Source organism: Ursus maritimus, unplaced genomic scaffold (genome assembly GCF_017311325.1).
Source record: "Ursus maritimus isolate PB19 unplaced genomic scaffold, ASM1731132v1 scaffold_19, whole genome shotgun sequence".
Taxonomy (NCBI): Eukaryota; Metazoa; Chordata; class Mammalia; order Carnivora; family Ursidae; genus Ursus; species Ursus maritimus.
In genome coordinates, this window is record NW_024424341.1 from 48810417 (window position 1) to 48827564 (window position 17148).

At 57.8% G+C, this 17148-nt stretch overlaps 1 protein-coding gene across 1 annotated transcript in view; it reads right to left on the minus strand.

The window, feature by feature from the left end:
• The window catches only part of IGLON5 (IgLON family member 5), a 14360-nt gene extending 3638 nt beyond the window's left edge, over positions 1 to 10722 (minus strand). The window contains exons 1-4 of the mRNA XM_040632978.1: positions 10644 to 10722; positions 2818 to 2896; positions 1924 to 2156; positions 433 to 552 (exon numbers count right to left, since the gene is read on the minus strand). Of these exons, the coding sequence (XP_040488912.1) occupies positions 433 to 552; positions 1924 to 2156; positions 2818 to 2896; positions 10644 to 10722 (511 nt within the window). The remainder of the gene's footprint in view (positions 1 to 432; positions 553 to 1923; positions 2157 to 2817; positions 2897 to 10643) is intronic.
• Positions 10723 to 17148: the final 6426 nt, after the last annotated feature.

Consider the following 17148-nt stretch of genomic DNA (forward strand, 5'->3'; position numbering starts at 1 on the left):
CGTTAGGCCTGGGATGGGCCCAGAACGTGCATTTCTGGCAAGCTCCCAGTGGTGCCGATTCTGCTGGTCTGGGGCCGCTAGTTGTCACCTGACTTAGGGTTAGTGGCAGGGATTCAGAACGCAGAATTAAGCGAGCTGGTGGGGAAGAGACCAGGGGTACTGGGGTGGGGACAGGGGGCAGGCTGGGGTCTAGCAGGTGAGTTAGAGGAAATGGTTCGGGCCTGCAGGTGGCGAAGGCTCTAAGGCTCTGGGGGCTGCTGGTGACATAACGGGAACCGGGTGGGAGGGGGAAAGCAAGTCATGACAAGGGTTTGGGGGGATGAGAGATGGAGGAAAGGGGGACTCTGGAAATCGAGCGAGGGGCATGGGGAATCGAGGGGCCCAGACTGTGGAGTGGAGAAAGGGGCTTTGGGCCAGGGGTGGGGTCCTCACCTCGGAGCTGCCTCCAGGTGACTGTGGGCTCCGGCCGTCCCACGGCCAGGCAAAGCAGGTTCACGCTGCCCCCCTCATTCACGGTCACAGGCGACGAGATGTTCACGATGCGGGCGGGGACTGCAGGCCAGGAGGGGAGAGGTCAGCAAGAGGCTGAATATGGCCTCCAAGGACCAGGAGCCCCCGCCCCCAGCCCCTCCTCCCTCAGACCCAGGGGTCCAAGCCAACATGCGTTCTAAGAATTTCTATGTGTTTCTCCCTTGCCTCTGGGTCTGGCTCCTTGTCTAACTGCACGTCTCTCTCTTTCCCGTTCTTTCTCAGTCTCTGTCTGTCTGTCTGTCTCTCTCTCCCTTTATCCTAACTTGGTTTCTCTTCCTTCTGGTCTGAATTCCTCCCACCTTATGTCTGTCTACTTTTATTTATTAATTATTATTCTTATTTTAAACAATTAATTTCTATAGCAAATACTCATACGGTGCTTCCGGCGTGGTAACCCTGTTCGAAGAGTTCTACACAAATGAGCTCATTACCCCTTCAGCGCCCTGCCACGCCCCGGGGTAGGTGCTGCTGTATTCATCCATTCTAACGCACGTGGCTGTTTCTCCCACCCATCGGAACACTGTTCCAGTCACGACGGCCGGACAACACAGGGCGCCGGGGTTTAATTGGCAGGGTTATTTTTCTTTTCTTTTTTGGCAGAGCGCAAGATAAAGATGCCCCTTCCAGTTGACCATGTCTTGGATTTGAGGCACGACAGAGTCAACCCATTTTGCAGATGAGGAGTCCGAGGCCTCCCTGCTTGCTCAGGGTCCCTCAGCACCTGGGGGGTCTGGATCCCGAGTCGGGGCTCGTCATGGCCCCGCTGGGCTGTCTCTGTCTCTGGGTCCTTGTCTCTCCAACTGCTCCCTCCAGCCACCCGAGCTCTGTCTCCTGCTGCTCTCTCTGTCTCCTGCCCACCCCTCCCTCTCTGCGTTCGGGGGGCATCCAGCCACGTGCGATGTGCTCTGCGCACCTGACTCATTTTCTCCCCTGGTCCCTGCAGCGCCGCCCCGTTTCCGGTACCAGCTCTGCCCCCAGCTGAAGGTCTCAGCTCAGACATTGTGTCTGGGAAGCCGCCTCCTTAGAAAGTCAGCTTCCAAAGGGCAGGGACAGCCCGCCTGGCTCCTTCCCCACCCCCAGCGCCTAGAGCAATCCTGCACGTAGTAGGTGCTTGACCAACAGAGATGAGTGAATGGCTGCAACCTTCTCCCAGCACCCCCTCACCCCTGCAGCTCTCATGCCCTAGAAGCTGTCATGTTGGGGGGTCCCCTTCTGGGTGACTGTCCCTGCTTCTGCTTGGCTGAAATCTGCGAGGACGGGGGTGTGTGCCCTCCACACCATGTATCCCCAGGACCAGGGAGCGGACAATTGGTGAGGACTCGAGGAATCCTCCCCCCACCCCGTGCCCTCCCCCCTGCCCCCCCGCCACCCAAAGCCCGGCCAAGGGCTCACCGTGGACGATGAGGTAGACCTGAGTGGTGTACGGCTGGTGGCGGGTCTGGAAGGAGCAGGTGTAGAGGCCCTCGTCGCCGAGCCCCACCTGGGTGATGAGGATGGAGAACTCCTCGGGCGTGTTGATCAGCAGCTGCACCCGCGGGTCGCTGGTCCAGCGGTCATTGCCCGCGTACAGGATGTTGGAGCGGTTCAGCCAGGCCACGCGGGTCACGTGCTCGTCAATGAAGCAGCTTCAGGGAGGACAAGGAAGGGGGCTTCTTCTCTCCCCCACCCCAAACAGCCCTCCGGGTTCCTCCATCTCGGGGGCTTGGGGATGGGGAGAGGAAGGCCCACTGCATCGCCAATTCCCACTGAAGCCCCGTGAGGCGGAGGTGACTGTGCCCATTTTACAGGCGGGTAAACTGAGCCTCAGGTTTGAGCCCAAGTGCACAGCGGAAGGGTAGCTGATGGTTACCGAGTGATGTTGTGTGCTACAGACTGGAAAAGTATCGGGAGCACTCTGGGAGAGACAGGCAGGGATGCAGAGATGAGCGGGAGAGACCCAGGGAGAGGGGGACAGAGGCCCAGAGGGAGGGGCGGACCCACTGTGGGGAGCAGCACCGATCGGGGGAAATAAGCCCGGCTCTCATCTGTGAAGCGGGCACAGTGTGCCGTGCTCGTGTACAAAATCTTGCATCCGCATGACAGCCTTGACAGTGGTTATCACTCCTCCACCCATTTGACAGATGGGGACACTGAGGCCCAGGCACGGATCCGGGCCCAGAGTCCCTGCCCCCAACCACCTCTCCTGACAGACAGGGGCCAGGCTGTGCGTGCAGGTCGGGACTGTCTTGCTGAGGAAGCTGAAGGAGCCGGACTGGGTGACTTCGGAGTCCCCGAGATGGGAGGTACCTGAGAGTGGCGTTGTCACCTTCGCACACTGTGTAGTTGTCCGCGGGAGAGCTGAACTCCAGGCTCTGGGACAGCAGCCCTGCAGAAGGGAGGGGCAGCTCAGCAGGGACTGGACGCGTCTGCACACACGCGCACACGCCCTTGCAGCCACAGACATTTCCCACAGCCCCTGGCACGCACATTCATCGACGTTTCCAGAGACGCACGGCAGGTGCGCTCAGAGCAAACACACGCCACACGTTCCTTTCTGCACGCTCACGCCGACTCAGACTCGGACACACACGCCTACACACCTCCAGAGACAGGGAGACAGCATCCCAGTCACAGCACACACACGTGTGCACACACATTCACACACACGTGTGCAGATACACAATTGCATAAACGTGTATGCAGACACACCCGCAGGCACATGTACAGATACACGTGTGCACGGGAATACACGTACATGTGCACACACGCGTACACACAGATGCACGCACACACGCTCAAAGTTCGAGAACACACAGAGCCACGTACAGGTCACACAGACGTGCACGCACGTGGGCATACACACACATACCTGTACGCATATCAATGCAGAAACGCGTGGAAAGACACACAGAGCCACCCACGAGCGTCCGCAGACGTACAGACGCAGACGCAGGCGTGTACCCGCTCAGCCGCACACTTATCGCAGATGCAGGCACAACCTCGGGCCCCGTGTACAGCCCCGCACACGCGCCTGCCCGTGCTCGTGGAGCACACTTGCAGGCGCACGCCCACGCCTGCCCGTGCCCTCCCCGCAGCTCATGGGCACCAGCGCCCGGCAGAGCCCCCACCCCCACCTATTCATCTCCGTGGACCGTGGCCAGTGGGCTGGCCCCGGGCCAGGGAGTGGGGGCTGGGCCTGCGGAGGCGGCGGATGGAGCCGGCACCAGGCGGGGGAGAGGAGGCTGGATGACCTTGGATGCCTGGGGAAGGAGGGCCCTGCGTGGGGCTGCCCTGCCCCCGCCCTGGCGCGGGCAGCTAATTAATCTAATGAATTAATTGCCCGTGCCGCCCCAGTGACTCCCGGGGGCCCTCTCCATCAGCAGCCCCTCAGGACCGGGCTGGGGCCGAGCCAGTGCGGGGCGGGGGCTCCCCAGGTCCCAGGGTTTGGGGTGGGCCCTGAAGCCCCTCGCCGTGGCCGGAGTCACTTCTGGAGGCAGGGAAGGGGACTGCCTTCCCCGGAGCTGTGCACACACAGCCCTGGTAGCAGCAGGAGACAGCCGGGAGGTGGACACACACAGAGACAGACACGTCGCCAGAGCCCAGGGAAGACACCCAGGGCCCCGGCTGCGCCAGGAAACAGTCCCACGCTCCAGCGCCTGAAGGGCAAAGGGGCCTGCTCAGGGGCCCTGGTGCACACACGCTCCTGCTGACCCACAGCCTGGGACCCACACCCAGCGGAAGGTCACCCCCCATAAACAGCTAGACCCACACCGTTGCGCTGACACCAGCCCCTCAGGGCAGGCGAGTCTACGTGCAACCAGTTACAGCCCCATCCAGGGGGCCGTGTCTCTCTCGCTCTCTCACACACGCACACAGGCCTAATCAGTCACACTGACACCACCAGCCCAAGGGCCATGCTCGCCACCCTCCACCCCTGCCCTCTGGAGAGTTGTGCAGAGAGCTACCGCGCACAAGGAAGCAGTTACACTGTCACAGCCTCTCAAATACAAAGGAGTGCCCTGGGCCAAGAACCGGGCGCAGGCCGTCACGCTGTCACCTACGATCAGATCACACACGCACGTCTGCAGACACCCGCGCCACAGGGCTTGGCATACTCCTGCTCACACACTCCTGGACCTGGGCTTCTCCACTTTGGCCCCACTAACGTTTGGGCCGGCTGCTTCTCCACCGTGGGGACTGTTGTGTGCCCACACGAGGGACGGTGGGGACCCCGCACTGCAGGACGCTCAGCAGCATCCCCGGCCTTTACCCACTCCATGCTGGTAGCTCCCCCCACGTCACAGTGGTGACACCACACCTGCCTCTGGACGTTGCCAGATGCCCTGCAGGGGGCAAAATCCCCCCTCCTCGCCCGGTAACAGGTTCAAGGTTACAGGAGGCCTAGAGGTGAAGACGGAGCTGTCCAAGGTCCCCCAGTCTTCAGGGACCCAGGCCTCACCCAGCTGCTGCCCACGGGAGCTAGACCCACAGACACAGGCAGGCAGGACCTCAGTCCTACGTCCCGGCAGACAGAATACAGGCAGACACACGCTCCTTCCAGAAGGATCTTTCCAACACTCAGAGCTGCCCCCACCGCTCCCATGGCTCCCTACTGCCCCCAGGACAAAGGCCCAGCCCCTCCACCTGGGTCCGGGGCCTTGGGGTCACTCTCCTGCTTTGTGTCCCCGAGCGCGTGTGTGTGGCCCAGCTCCGCGTTCCCCACTTTTCTCCTCAACCCTCTGTCCCGCCGTTTATGACAAAAATGCTTCTCCTTCTCCAGGGGCCTAGTGTAATAGGCCCCTCCTAGGAGAGACAGCCCCTATAGCTCCTGCCCTGCTCCCAGGGCACCTGGGGTCAGAGTCATCTGGCTCCCCCACCAGCTCCTCCAGGGCAGAGCCAAGCCCAGACCATCTGTGTCCCCAGCACTCCCAGCGCGAGGCTCAGCTGAGGGCGGTCCCCCGAGATCAGTGATGAAGGAATCCATGTCTCCGGCGGGTCTTGGATTTTTGGTCCCTGTGTCTATAAATCTGGATGTCGTGAGTCTGCATACCTGTCTCACACAATTCCCAGGCTCCAGGATCAGGACCCCCCCCTCCCTGCTGTGTGACCTTGGGCAAGTCCCTTCCCTTTCCTGGGCTTCAGTAAGTGGACGTAGGGGTCGGTTTGGTCGTTCCACCTCCCGCTCTGTCCCTGAGCATGGCTCTTCCGTCTGTCTCGTCCGGACCACCCCGGGATCCTGTCTGAGCCTGCTTCCCTCACCAGATGGCAGCCCCTCAGGGAGGGGCCCGGGTCTGACCCACCTCCCGGCTTCCAGCATTGCTGGCTCTCTGGGCCTGGCCCCCAGGAGGCCTCGAAAGCTGTTTAATGTATAAATAAATAGGCTAGTGCACAGGAGATCCACTCTGTAGGAATTCTGCTTGGAAAACTCTCCCTTAATTCTGGGAAGCCCTCCCTCCCCCCTCCAAGCCAGGTCTGTTATTCCCACAGTGCCTGGACTATCTCCATTAGAGCTCACATCATGCTGTGGTGGCCATCTGTGTCTGTTTCCCCCCTCAGACTAGAAGTTTCTTGAGGGCAGAGCCTGGGTCTGACTCAGGTCTGTATCCTCAGCATCTCCCAGCATACGGCCTAGCCCTGGAAGGCCCTGGGAAATACTTGTCGAAAGAGTGAATGTAAATAGATACTAACGACACGTGTCTCTAATTCTTGAACTCCTACTCATTCTTCAAGACCCAAACTCAAAGGCCCCCTCCTCCAGGAAGTCCTCCCTGACTGTTCAAGACAGAGAGTCTCAACCCTTTCTACTGGATACCCTCAGACTCAGCTGGGACAGTGTTCAGGGGTGCCTCCCCGGCCTGAATCTTGGCTGTGTCCCCAGGAGCTGAGCTTAGCCCAGAACAGGGAAGTGTTTGTAGGGAGAATGAATGGTCTCGAGAGACTGGATAAGAAAGCTGGGAGGAATCTGTGCTAGGAGATCAAATGTCTGCCCTACCATTTCCGGGCTGGGTGACCTCCGGACAGTCTGAGCCTCAGTTTCCCCATCTATAAAAAGGAGAAAAAAACAACAGTCCTTCTCTCTGAGGGTTTTGTGAGGGATTCCATGAGAACATGCAAGCAAAACGTTTAGCTCAGCACTTAGCATGCAGAAAGGGTCCAATAAATGCTAGCTGCTCGTAACAGCACCTTCTTTTTTAAGAAACATCTCTTGCTATCCCTGGTTCAGTGTCAGCTCCCCGGGGGTGGGGGCGGGGCCGGAGCATCCGTTTCTCTGTGCCCCGCACCCACCCGAGTTGAGTCGGCGACTCATGTACAGGTGACCTGTCAGCATCTGTTCTGATGCCACCAAGCCAGCGTAACTGCGCCACTGAAAGAACAGACTGGGGACCGGGGCTGCCTGGGTTCGAGTCCCCGCGCTGCCAGTTAGTGGCACAAATTCCTTCACCTCCCTGGGACTCAGGTTTCTCCCTGTGTAAATGGGGGACCGTCACTGTGCCTCCCGCGTCGCGGTGTGGGTGGCGGGGAGCATGAAAAGAGCAAAGATTGAACCAAGCAACAAGTTCAATGCAGACCCTGCTGGCTGTGTGCTTGCCAAGAGCCCCACGGGTGCTGGCTGACGGGGGATGATGTGGCACGTCTGGGGGGCTGGTCTGGGGGGCCGGTGGTGACTAGAAGGGCCGCTCGGGTCTCTGCCAGTCTGGACTAGTAGCCCTCACACCTGCTTGATGAGTCAAGGGGTGAAGGTCACAGGTAGGTGAAGTTTCTCCCCTTAAGAGAGAAAGAGATTTCTAACAAGATGGGGGATCTTGGGTTGGAGTTAAGCACCTCCTGCCACCCCTCTAAGGGGGAACTCTGGTGAAGCTGGGACCCCCCCAATGCGGGGAGGATTGGATTCCACAGTTCTGGAACCCAGCGATGGGAAGCCGAGGCCCACACGTGTGTATGGCTTGTGGCGGTCACTCAGGGAGCTGTGGCAGAAACGAGGCTGGACCCAGGGAGGGGTGGGGGATGTGGTGGGAGGGGTTGTGGCTCTGGCAGGGAAGAGCTGGTGAGAAGGGGCTGGAACCCCCAGGGCCTCCTTCCTCTCTGCTGACCTTCCCAGGACAGATGCCTGGACACCTGGAGTCCAGACGCTGGGGCAAGAGCCCTGGAACTTTCCATGACACGTTGGCTGCTCCTTTCTGCTGGCTCCCACCTCAGGAACTTCACCTCCACTGTTCCCTCGGGATTTTTTAAGGGCCAGCTTCTCTCCTTTCAGTCTGAACTCTGCTCCCAGCGGCTCAGAGAGGGCTCCCTCAAGCCCCAGAGCTCCCATGGTCAGCTTGTCCCTGAAGACACTTCCTTTCTTTACACTACCCGTCGTCACTCTCTGAAATTACCCGTTTACTTATTTGCTCGTTTTTAGGTTTTGATCTCTCTCCATCCCACTAGGATGGAGGCTCCTTCAGAGCTCCGTGACTTCAGCTGGCTTGCTCACTGCTGCGTCTATACAGATCCCCAGTGCCCAGAACAGAGACTCCGTGCTCAGTAAATAGTTGCCAAATAACCAGTCCAGACAGACCAGGGCCACGGACAGTGGCCGGTGAGCCCCGTTCTGCCTGCCCCCCTCCGTCCAACACCCCTCACCAGCTGGCCAGGGATCGAAGGAGCCGCCCTACACGGCTTTGCTGCTGTGACCTCCGGAAGGGAATATATATATGTGTGAGTGTGAGTGTTGGCATGAGGAATTTAGAAAAGAAACTAAAGATAGAACCATATGGATGGATGCTGGGCAGCTAAAGTTAAGTGGAAAAAAAGCCAGTTGCAGAGAAATGGGCTTATTTTGTTTCTACCTCGGGGAAAAACATCGACCAACAAACCAATACCTTCCGTATGTTCAACTCTGCGGGTCTGACTTTGTGTGAGCGAGGGAAAGCCGGGACCTGGCTCTCTCTAGAGAGTGCGGAGAGTGCCCAGTGCGTTTTGGGAGAGGTAGGGCCGGGACAAGATGAGATCTGCCTAATACATACTTGTAGGGGATGGCTCACTTGCATGCCTTCCTTCTGGAATTTGGAAAAGAGCAAATGAATCAGAGAGGAGAGAAAATGCAATTTTGTGTATGTGCCCATCCCCACCCCTGCTTTTTCTCAGAGCACCCCAACTGTCAGTGGGTGGGGCTGCCTTGCTGCCACCCAGATCTGTCTCAGGCCATCCCCCACCCCATCGCCTCTTGCTCCCAGATCTCCCATGGGGAGCCCAAGGCCCAGGAGTGGGAGAGGACTTGACCTAGGTGACAGGCCACCTCCTGGCTCCAAGCAGCTCCCAGCCCAGGATTTGTGTATACGAGGGATTTCTGGGGGCTGGAAGACTCAAAGTGGAAAGTGGGAAGTTATCTTGAGACTGAAGGAAAAGAAGGGGTGGTGAAGGGAGAGGGGAGCAAGGACGGGGTCATGAGGGTACGAGGAGCGGGGGAAGGAGAAGACAAGAGAAGGACAAGGACAACAATGGGAGGTGTCGGTGACAGAGATGGGACGTGAATCCCCAGGAGTGAAAGGAGCGAGGACCAAGGGGGCTAGGAACGGGCTAGGAGCCAGGGGGCCGGGAAGAGACAGACACGCGTGTGTGATGATGAGAAGCGGGGAGGGACAGATGTGAAATTGTGCTGAGGCCAGCAGGGATGGAGAGCCAGAGACCCAGAGACAGAGACAACTGGGCTGTCCCCCAGAGCTAGGGAGCCCCTGGAAATGACCTAAAGAGACTAGTGACAGAGACAGAGAGATGCAGACAGACAGAGCGTCAGACAGTGATTCAGACAGGTCAGGCTGGAGGAACCCTCAAACTGACTGAGGGTCCAGCCTGCTGAGGCCCCATTGCTGGGGGTCCTGCGTGCGCGGACAGGCGTCCTGCGTGCACGGGCCGTGTTTGTGCGACTGTGGGTGTCTGCGGGTGCGGCTCTGGGTCAGACTCGGTGACGGGTGTTTATGTGTCTGTGCGTGAGCCGGTGTGTGTGTGGGGGAGGCTGAGAGTGGCTGCCTCCTTGAGACTGTTGAGGACTCTAGGTTGTCCCTGATTGTGTGTCCCTGACTGTAATCCTTGGTTCAGGGCAGGGCCTGGGGGAATCCTCCAGAAGCACTGAGTTAACCTTGATCCCTGCCTCCTGCGTTCTCACTCTCTCCTCCACTCCCCAGGGGGCACGTCCTGGACCATCCCTGGGCCACCAGCCCACTGGGGAGACACAGGGTCCAGCAGACAGCCACATCCTCTCTCCAGAGACTGCCTAGGTCACCCCTTCCCACTCCACACACCAGCCCCCAGCCCCATTCCTCCCCAGTCTCAGCAGGGCTGAGATTAACCCTTTGACCCCATGTTAACCTTTCCCTTCCCTCCCTTCTCAATCTGCCCCTCTCGCATCCTCAGTCCAGCCTCTGAACCCGGCTTTTCAGCCAGAGCTACCTACACCTGAGTCCCCAGCCCAGTGCCCCCAACTTCCTGGATCACCAGCTCCATTCCCCCACATAACCGCCACCTCCCAAACACTGACACTTTCTCCCCACCTAGATGACCCAGCTGGGAGGCCAGAGCCCCTCGTCCTTTCCTGGCCCTGGGATGGAGGTCTGTGGATACCCCTGCTGCCTTCTCTTACGACCCTGGGAAGACACCATCCCCCCACCTTTGCCCAGAAACGCCCACCCCAGTCCTCAGGCCAGGACCCCCTCAGGGACTGTCTCTACTCAGAGATGAAGACCCCCGACAGGACATCCCACTTCCCCTCCACACCCCAACTCAGTTCAGAGATCCTGCCCAGGGACCCTTACTTTAGCGTTTGATCCCCCTCCCTGACCCGGAGCCGCACACTCCCGCCCCCGGGCCGGGATCAGGTGTCCGCGACCCTCTCACCGGCCGGGAGAAGCCGACCTCCGCCCCTAGGTAGGCCCAGGCTCGAGCCCCGGGACGCGGAACCCTGGCCCCCGGGCACGAATCCAGACGTCCGAGACCCCCTTCCCAGCCAGGGGGTGCAGCCCCCGGGCCCAGACCTCAGCGTCCGGGGGGCCTCCCTTCCCCGCCTGGGATGCAGTCCCCCACCCCCAATCCCCGCTCGGGACCCCGGCTTTCCGGCCGAGCCACCCCCCATCCCCCCGCCCCCGACGCTGCGGTACCTCGGCTGATGACTGCCAGGCCGGCCAGGGCGGCGGCGGCGAGAAGCCGGAGCCGGGCCCCGGGCGCAGGGGGGGGCATCGCGGCAGCGGCGGCGCGAAGGGGGAGGGGAAAGGGGGGGCCGGTCCGGGGCGCGCGAGGCCGGGGGGAGAGGGGGAGGGGGAGGGGGACCCCGCCTGCGGCTGCACCGGCCCGGGGGGCGGCGGGGGCGGGGGGAGGGGGCTGGGGGGGCGCGACGAGGCGGCCGGAGCTGCTGCAGACCCGGGGAGGGGGGCGGTGCTGACGGGCAGGAAGGCCGACCAATCAGGGGAGGCGGGGGGCCGGGGAGGCGGGGCCGAGGGGGGGTTGCTTGTTGGAGGGAGAGGCCTTTGTTACTGCGGCCCGGCCCCTACCCCCTCCCGCCCCGGGCGTCCCCACGTCTTCCCATCTAGGATCCCCAGAACCCCGGGTCGGGGACACTTCCTGAGCCCACCTCCCCTCTGCTTGGGGTCCCATTATCATCTTCCCTCAGACCCAGGAGTCCCAGTCCCCAGCCTCCTCCTCCCATAGACCCAGGAGTCCAGCCCCTAGCCTCTCCTCCCTCAGACCCAGGAGTCCAGGCCCCCAGCCCCCTCCTCCCTCAGACCCAGGAGTCTAGACCCCCAGCCCCCTCCTCTCAGACCCAGGAGTCCAGACCCCCAGTCCCCTCCTCCCATTGACCCAGGAGTCCAGCCCCCAACCCTGTCCTCCCTCAGACCCAGGAATCCAGGCTCCCAGCCCCCCAGCCCCCTCCTCCCTCAGACCCAGGAGTCTAGGATCCCAGTTCCTTTTCTTGTGGGACACAGTTCAGCTTCTCTATCTACTTTCATGAATAACACTGACTTTCGGAGTAAAATTTCCTTTTTCTCTTTATTCCAGTCCTCCTCCTCAGGATAACAGGGGGAATGGGGCAGGACCAGGGACCTGGTCGTGGGAGTAGGGAGGAGATGGTAAGGTGCAGAAAATCTGGACTCCCCATTCTTTCACTTACTTGGCTGTGTGACCTTAGACAAGTCACTTCTCTTCCCAGAACCTCCGTGTCTGCCTTGCAAGAGGGAATCATCTCTATTTCCTAAGGTCATGGAGAAGAGAAGAGAGATCCTGGGGAAACCGCTGGCTCTGCCCAGTATCCCAACAACCTGTGGTTAGTTCTTTCCTCCTGGTCCCACCAGGCACCCACTTACTAGGTGACGTGGGAGACAAAGGCAGAAGAAAAATTATTACGTTTCCTTACTGTCTACAGCCCATCGACAAGTCCTTGAAACAGGCAGAGTGGCATTCCTCTAGGAACTCAGCTGCCTTGATGTTAATACTTTGCTAAGGGCAAAAAGCAATCCTAGCCCGACACCCAGGATCCTGTAAGTCTGCTTTAACATACAAAAATTCCTTTGGAAACTTCCTTTATCGCTACCCCTCCAAGAAACATGTTGGCAATCATCCCCCAAGCATATGACCCCCCTATATACATCGGAAGGGTCTCATGAGTTTTCACTAAACGGTAATAAATAACCTCTTCCTAACAATAGCTAGCCCCCTCGGGATCCTGGAAACCTGGTTTCCAAAATACCTGGGAGCCTTACGCTCTCCCTAACCCCCTCCCAACTTGAGAGTATACAAGGGACCACTTCTCATGGCCCCAGGGCAGCTCTTTCTGTGCTGTAATAAAACCACTCTTTTTGTACCAAAGACGTCTCGAGAATTCTTTCTTGGCCCTCGGCTTCGAACCCTAATGTCTTTCCTACGTCACTAGGCAGGGTCCTCCCTCCTGGCCCCCCAGGTTAGGCGTCCCTGTCCCCGTCCCCCATATTGGCCTCTGAAGTGAGAGAAGTCTCAGCCTACTCCATGTCTGGGGCAGTTAGAGGCAGGAGTTTCTGCAGTCACCCCAAAGGGGCTGTTCTATCTCCCAAACACACCCATCCTCCCTTCCTCCCCCCATATCCAGACTGTCTGCAAGGGCGGCAGGCTCTGGCCGCTCCTCCCTGTCCCTCCCTGTCCCTCCCTGTCCTGGGTACTCTCACCGCTGAGCTGCCACCATCACCCCCTGGAGGACGGCTCTGACTACAGCCGCCAGGGTCCTGGTGGACCTTTGCCTCCAGCTTCAGATCCAAAACCAATGAACACATAAACCAGCCGATGCCCCGCCCCGCCTCAAACACTCACCCAGCTCCAGCTGCTCCCGCCTTCCTGCTGTTCCTCAAACAAGCCCAACTTGCTGCAGCCACAGGTCTTTGCACTGGCTGTTCCCTCTGCTGGAATGCTCTTCCCATCAGGTGTCACCTTTAAGAAGCGTTTGTCAATCGTGCTAGCCAAAGCAAACCCCCTCCCGCACAAAAGCCTGCTTTGTTTTCTCCATAGCTCTTATGATCCCCTTATTTCATGCTCTTGCTTGTTTATTTTCAGTCATTACCCTACCCCCTGCCCCAGCCAGTCCCTACCTTCAGACTCTCTCTGCTAGGGAGGGTCTTCTCTGCTTTTGCTCAAGTCTGCGTCTCCAGAGCCAAGCCCAGTGACTGACACGCAGAAGGTACTCACTAAATCGGCACTGCACGAATGAGTTGGGTGACTTGCCCCATTTAGATGGGTGGAGGGGGCGAAGATCCAGAGAGGCAGAGATCCCCCTGAGTTAACTCAAGCACGTGGTGCAGGAGCGGGTGGTACGAGCAGGTGGCTCGCACTGGCTCCCGAGAACTGACTGCTGGATTTCCGGTAATTCTGCAAGCTGGGTGTTAAACCACTGTTAGTTTGAAACTGGCTGTGAGGGGAGTATTCACACCATGGCAACTAGCAAACATTACCAATCAGAACTTTCTTTTCGGAGGGTCGTTGTACCAGTGCACCACTGTACAAAGCCTGCTGTGGCCCTGGCCAAAGGCCATTTATTGCTCCCCTTGAACTCAGGACCATCTAAACTTAGGATGAGGACAGGACTCCTCTTCCTGGGTTGGCCCATCACGAGCGCTTACTACGTGTCGCCATTTTTCTGAGCACTTTTTCGATATTACCTCCTTGAAGCTTCATGACATCCTTACAAGGTGTGTCTTGTCTTTATTTCACGGATGAGGAAATAGAGACACAGAGAAAGTAAAAAAATTTCCCAAAGCCTTTGACGTGGCTGAAGATATCTGTCATATGTGTATCTGACAATGAACTAGTAGCCAGAATATATAAAGAACTACTACAAATCAACAAGAGAGAACTCATTTTTTTAAACTTGGCAAAAAGACTTGAACAGGCACTTCACACACACACACACACACACACACACACACACACAAAGGATATCTCATAACCACATAAAAAGAATATCCTACGCCTCCCAGACCTGGCACAATGAATGGATACTCATACTACTTGGCTATTGCCGCTATGCTCCAAAGCCACCCTTTGTTACCAGCTCTGCAAAAATAGAGCTGGAACCTTTAAATATTCCCCCTTTGCAGTGAGTGGGCTGCTAAGCTTTGTCAGTAGAGGGAGCCCGAGGGACACTGCAGAAGGAACAGGGCTTCTCCTTTGTTGCCTTGGGCTTCCTCTTGCTCTTATCCTGTGGTCACCAGGGACACACGTGGGGCCTATTCAGGAGTGCTCACTTCCATCAGGTTTCAGTGGTGCCCATGTGGATGGCATCTCATCAAGTTTCAGTGCTGTCCCAAAGAATGCCTTTCCAATGTGTCCTGGAAGCTGGCTCCCCAGCCTCCCCCTGCCAGCACTGGAGAGCAGTGCTCTCTGCTGCTCAGCATCTGAGGACCAGCCCTGGTCTGGGCAAGCCAGCCGCCTTCCCCACCATCCAGGGACCCACAACCACATCTCTTACAGTGTGGGCTGTACCCCAGCCTTGGTGAGGACGGCCCTTTCCAAGTTCATTCCTTCCTTGCACATCCTCCCTGAATCCTACAGTATTCCGCTACCCCTTTGTAGAATATGACCTGTTAATAATTTCTTATATTAAAATTTGCCTGTTCAAATTAAAAGAGAAAATGCTTGGTAAGGCAAGTCACTTAATATTTTTGTGCCTTTGTTTCATCATCCAAAAACCGGAGGGTAATGATAATTCCTGCTCCTGGAGTTGCTTGAGAATGGAGTTTCCTGACATAGGAACAGCACCCATCCCAGCACCCAGCTAGGAGGGAGAGCTCTCGTGGCTTCTGCTGTGCCACTGTCTGTCCCTGGCCCGCTTTCCGCAACTGCCCGGGCTTCCCGTGGCTGCTGTAACCAATTACCAGAAACATGGCGGCTTAAAACCACACACATAGTTCCCTCCCAGTTGTGGAGACCAGCAGTCCAACAGCAATTTCACTGGGCCGAAGCAAGATGTCAGTAAGGCCCTGCTCCCTCTGGAGGCTTCTGGGGCAGGGCAGGGGAGACTCTGTTCCCTGCCTCTGTCAGCTTTTGGTCGCCACCTGCGTTCCTTGGCTTGTGGGTGCGCGGCTCCAAGCTCTGCCCCTCATGTAAGGCTATTGTGATTGTGTTTAGGGCCCACTTGGATCACCCAGGACAGTCCCTTCACCTCAGGGTCCTTCATTTAATCATATCTGAAAAGACCATTTTTCCTTCTTAAAGTAACATTCACGGGTTCCAGGCGTTAGGATCTGATATCTTTGGGGACCATGACTCAGCCTCTCACTGCATCCCTCCTCCATCCTCCACTCCCCTGACACATGCCTGGAAGGCTGACCGCTACAGATCACATCAACAAGCTCCCCTGCCCTTTGACCTCAAGATGGTTTTGGCCAAAGGGAGGCACAGGCTAATATAACAAAATAAAAACTATAAAAAACAAAACAAAAAAACCAAAACCAAAACAAAACAAAAACAAAAACAAAGGGAGGCACAGGATGAGCACTGGAGGGTGGCTGGAGAATGCTGTCCTCCCCGCCCGCTGCCCTCCTTGGTTCCTGTTGGGTGGCCCCTCTGCCCCGGCACTGGTTCTCAGGGAGGCTCCGGGGGTCCATTTCTCCCCCTGGTTCCTCCAGGATGCAGCAGAATCTGGAAGGAGCCCTTTCCTTCTGTTGATGGACCCTGGGAGCCCTAACCCTGCACACACCTCTGTAAGCAGCATCTTTACCAGGAAGTGTGTTTAAGAATCTTCCTGAAGGGGGCTGTCCCAGTGCTAGCACAGGCTTTGTCATTACTCAGTGAGTGTTCATCGGGTGCTGGGCATCACGCCCTAGATGTCACGAGCTCTTTTCCTGCCACCCGTAACGGTCAGGACAACCCAGAGTGTCTCGGGGGGGGGGGGGGGCAATGTTGCTCCCGCGGAGAACCACTGCTCTGGGGGGAAATACAGGAACCAGGGATGGTGGTTGTCTCTGGGGAGTGGGATGAGGCCGGGGTCTTGCTTTTTCATTTTGTTCCCCTTTGTAACTTGTTCCTGCCAAGCCTCTTTGAAAATGAAGAACTCATTAAAGCCAAAAGCTGGAAGTTAAAATAAGAACAGGTGGTGGTGGAAGAGGCCCACGCCTTGTGTTTGTGGGTTCTCAAGGGGCTCTCGGTTGGGTCCTGTGGGAACTGCAGCATCCTTCTGGAGAATTCTTGCATTGGCTTTTTTCCTCTCTGCAAACACACCAGGCACTCAGCCCCCAGACCTTTGCTCATCTCTGCTCTCTGCCTAGACTCTCTTCTTCTGAGACCTTCACCTCCTCAGAGTCCTTCCACAGCCACCCTTGGCCCCTTGGCCAGGAGCACCCACCGTTTTCCTTACCACCCCTTACCTGTCACATATCCTGTTCATTTATTCTTGTCCACTTGCTCAGTGTCTTTCTCCCGCATGGGACTCTAAGCTCCCGAGGGCAGTGACTTTGTCCGGATGGGTGCGATGCCCTCCGTGCCTCACACACAGTAGGGCTCTCAATGCATTTCTGAAAGAATAACTCCTTACCCTCTTCACAGGCTTCCTCCCCATGAAAGGTCAGGCATGGTCACACACTTTGTAATACACTTTCCTTTTTCCTGCCTCTGTCAGCTCTCTGGAACCGTGCTGGGCGTTAGTAACAGCAGCTGAAGATGCTCACTGTCTGAGGCGGGTGGTGGGGCACCCAAGCCCTGGTTCTAGCGCCCCCACCTGTGTTCAATCAGGCAGGCTCCTTAACCGGAGTCTCCTTGTCCCTCTCTCTAGGCTGGGGATAACGGCACCCCCGTCACAGGGCTGGGGTGGGGATCAAATGGTGGGATGGTCAGTTTTACGCGTGAACTTGGCTAGACCAGAGTCCCCCATCGGTCAAACCCCCAGTTACTGTTGCCCTGAAGGTATTTTGTACATGCGAGTGACATCTCTAATCAGCTGAGAATGTTCTCAATCATCTGGGTGGGCTTGATTCAGTTGGTTGAAAGGCCTTTGGAGCAGAACGGAGGATTCTCAGAAGAAAGTCTGCTTGGGGACAACAGCTTCCCGTGCCTGCGAGTCTCCCGCCTGCCTGGCGGACGTCAGACCTGCCTAGCCAGCCCCACAGCCACATAAGCCAATTCCTGGCAACGAATCTCTCAGTGTGGGTC